Raw genomic sequence first — 4,011 nt, forward strand, 5'->3', positions numbered from 1 at the left:
GCCGTCCAACCATCTCATCCTCTGCGGCTCATCGTCTGACCAGCAATTCGCACTCCGATATCGGCTTCGACAGCACAGGGAAGCCGAGCCTAGGAGAGACGGGGTACATAGTGCTGCCTCTGGTGGCAAGAGGAGGTGCTTCTACTTCGCACAGGATCCCCCATCCCCATCCCACCCCCAACCCCGAGTCTCGGGACTGAGGGAGACTGGAGCCGTCTAGAAATTGTCGTGAGGCCAACTCCGCGGCTCCGGACGGAGCACAATGGGCGGGCGTGGGCGCTCAGCGAGTTCCTCTTCTCCAGCTTTTCCTGCCAGTGTTCGCCAAAATGTTTGGGGGTTTGAGGCTGCGAAACTCCCTAAGCGCGGGGGGAAAACGATAAACGCTTCTTCCCAGGGGCGATTTTCTTTTCTATCTCTCCGGCCCTGACCAGGGTGTTTGACCTTCGAGCGGACAGCGTTCCCCGTGCCCTGGAGCCAGCTTTGTTCCCGACCTCAGAATAAATCAGGGCTGCCCCCGGGGCCTCGCAGAGCTCCGGACACGTTTCCTGTCGCGGCCTAAGGGAAGCGGTTTGCCGCTGGGACCCTGGAGCTTGGCGGTCGAGGGAACGGGCGGGAGTCGGGTTGGGGAGCGGGAAGGCGGGGGGAGCCGGCGGTGGGAGGCGGTGCCCGCGCTCCCGGGACAGCCCCACGCCCTCGGACCGTACAGACCCAAGCTGGGAGCAGCTGTGGGCGCTGGCCCTGCAAGATGAGGCCGGCGATCGCCCTGTGGTTCCTCTGGCAGGCGTTCTGGCCCCAGCCGGGCCGTGGCGAGCACCCCACCGCCGACCGCGCGGGCTGCTTGGCCTCGGGGGTCTGCTACAGCCTGCACCACGCTACCTTCAAGCGGCAGGAGGCCCAGGAGGCCTGCACCCTGCGCCATGGGGTGCTCAGCACAGTGCGCGGGGGCGCGGAGCTCCGCGCGGTGCTGGCGCTCCTGCGGGCGGGCCCGGGGCCCGGAGGGGGCTCCAAAGACCTTCTCTTCTGGGTGGCCCTGGAGCGCCGGCGATCCGACTGCACCCTGGAGAATGAGCCCTTGCGGGGATTCTCCTGGTTGTCCCCCGACGTCGGCGGGTCGGAAAGCGACACGCTGCAGTGGGTGGAGGAGCCCGCGCGCTCTTGCACCGCTCGGAAGTGCGCGGGACTCCAGGCCACCGGGGGAATCGAGCCTGCGGGCTGGAGGGAGATGCGATGCCACCAGCGCGCCGACGGCTATCTGTGCAAGTATCAGTTCCAGAGCTTGTGCCCCGCACCGCGCCCCGGGGCCGCTTCGAACTTGAGCTACCGCGCGCCCTTCCAGCTGCACAGCGCGACACTGGACTTCAGTCCCCCCGGGACGGAGGTGAGTGCGCTCTGCCCTGGGCAGCTCTCCGTCACGGCCACCTGCACCGCGGACGAGGTCGGCGCGCGCTGGGAAGGGATGCCCTCCGGGGCCGTGCTCTGCCCCTGTCCCGGGAGGTATCTACGGGCTGGCAAATGCGCCGAGCTCCCTGACTGCCTAGACGACGTGGGAGGCTTTGCATGCGAGTGTGCTGCGGGTTTCGTGTTGGGGAAAGACGGACGCTCCTGTGTAACCAAGGGGGAAGGACAGCCGACCCCTGGAGGGACCCAGGTGCTCACCTGGCACCCGCCAGCCACTGCAGCCAGCCTCGCGCCGAAGGGAACGTGGTCACCCAGTGTCCAGGAGAGGCCGGGAGAGAGACCCAATGCCCCTGGACAAGGCAGTGCAACAGCATCTTTTCCCGAGATCCCTCGGTGGGGAGCACAGAGCACGCTATCTACCCTTCAAATGTCCCCTCAAACAGAGGTAAAGGCGGACGTGAACTCTTCAGGCACAGCCTTTCCCAAGGTTAATGCTACGTCTCCCTCGGACAACCCCCAGGCTTTCGATTCTTCCACCGTGGTCTTCGTACTTGTGAGCATGGCTGTAGTAGTGTTGGTGATACTGACCGTGACAGTGTTGGGGCTTTTCAAACTCTGCTTCCACAAGAGCCCTTCCCCTCAGCAAAGAAAGGAGCCTTTGGCCTCGCCGGGCAAGGAGGGTGATGCTGAGGCGGCTCCTCTGAGCTCCGGCTCTGCACGTTGCACGGACAACGGGATGAAAGCCGGGGACTGTGGTCTGCGTGCCTCGGTGTCGGGGTCCTCTCTTGGCTCTGGTGACACATAGGGAAACGGGGGACAGTGAGCGCACCTTGTGAATAGTTTCTCACGTTTAGTGAAAAGGAAAAAAAGGAACTTATTTGTGCGGATGACAATCCCTACAGAAATTCTTTATCCCCTAAATTTCCTCTATTCCACCGAGGAGCCGGATCTGAACTGAACACTCCTTCCATGAAGATGGAGGAAGTGGAAGGGCCTCAAGGTAGTAGAGGGGTGCCAGGATCCTACTGGGAGAGCTATTTTCTTGTGTTTATTCTGGGGAATTTGGAGAGGTGGTTGAACTTTTTATGACCTGGGAAGCAAATAAAGTTGTTGGTTTTTTTTTTTTTTTTTTACCAAAATGGAAACCTTCTGTTTACATTGTACAGGCTGGGAGTATATTGGTTTGAAATTCCCAGGCAAAAAATAAAGTATTGTTGATAACCCAGACTCAAATATCATTGGTTTCCCAGAGGAGAAATTATTCAGGAAGATCAGCAGAGAGGGGCATGCTGGGAATAGCAACAAGCGTGCCTCCTGCTTTTACAGGAAGGAGAAAGTCCTCGTAATGAGCAGTAGATCTTTAAGAACTTTTTCCTTGGTTCTTTTATACTTTATTTTCAAAGTCATTGTTACTTGCGTACTCTGCTATAAATCCAAACTGTAGCGTTGCCAGAGCGCTGGCTCTAGAAGCAAATTATAGTTGACCACCAATTCAAGTGTTTACTGCGTGTCCTTGCTCAAGGACATGATTTGTGTTCCCCTCTTAACATTTTTGTGCTCCCTTGTGTAATACCTCCCCAACCAAACAGACCTTTCCCAAACATCAGGATGCTGATCCTCACTTCCCATTATGGCGATATTAATTTTCAATTAAAGCATTACTGTTGACTATTGATTTGAAATCTTCTGGGTACGTTAAAGCAAAAGTAAACTGGGTTTCCTCCACAGTTGCTAGGTTCTTGAGCACTGTTTAATCCATGGGAAAATTTGAATTCCATACCACTTCCTTCCCCCACTTCATGAAAGTGTGTGCAGTGACTATACATGCCCATACTCAAATGATTACAGGTTAACAAGATTCTGCGTGGGCAAAGGCACGTAGAATAGGCAAACAGCTTACCATAAGAATTAATAGTGTAAGAAATAAGTGGGAAATACAAATATCTATTATCTCGTTACGACTTGGGATATTAGAAAATTGTCTAAATGAAGCATTCTTCTAAAAAACAATCAAGACGTAAAGATAATCACTATTGAGTGGGACTGAGGCCACCCCCCCCCCAGAAAATATCCCACTTTTATTAATATGCTAGCACTTTAAAACTAAACATTTGTGGGTTGGTGCATGGATGGAGATAGAGAAACAAGCTAAGTAACCAGGAAGATTGGAAACAAGGTAGAAGTTTACACTATGATTGACATAAAATCATTGGTATGTTCTTGAGTATATAATGTATTAGATATGTACATAATATATAGAGTATTGTAACATTAAAGGAATAAAGTAATAGGTAATTTGCTTCATATACTAAATATATGTTTAAACAGTTAAATTTAAGCAAAATCACAAATGAATTAGAATTAACAATTTTCAAAGAAATTTTTGTGTAAAATCAGTTCACAAGAATAACTAAAATCAGGTAAGTAAATGGCTTACCCAATGTACCCAGCTTGTTTGAATGAATGTGTCTCAGTTCACCTCAGTTGTAGTATTTTATCTTTGCTTGTTCCTATAAAACCTCTCCACAGAGAAGGTAACTATTTGAATAGAATATATGATACTTTCTTTTGTAAAGTGAAAAATAACCTATCTATAAGGGAAAGGCTACACAC

The 4,011-nt window shown here is 52.5% G+C and overlaps 1 protein-coding gene across 1 annotated transcript; it reads left to right on the forward strand.

The window, feature by feature from the left end:
- The first annotated feature begins 259 nt into the window (after positions 1-259).
- On the forward strand, positions 260-2,619 carry CLEC14A (C-type lectin domain containing 14A). Its single transcript, XM_043490358.1, has one exon. The coding sequence runs from the start codon at positions 746-748 to the stop codon at positions 2,201-2,203; it is 1,458 nt and encodes a 485-aa protein (XP_043346293.1). The 5' UTR covers positions 260-745; the 3' UTR covers positions 2,204-2,619.
- The last annotated feature ends 1,392 nt before the right edge of the window (positions 2,620-4,011 follow it).

This window comes from Cervus canadensis, chromosome 17 (assembly GCF_019320065.1).
Source record: "Cervus canadensis isolate Bull #8, Minnesota chromosome 17, ASM1932006v1, whole genome shotgun sequence".
Classification (NCBI taxonomy): Eukaryota; Metazoa; Chordata; class Mammalia; order Artiodactyla; family Cervidae; genus Cervus; species Cervus canadensis.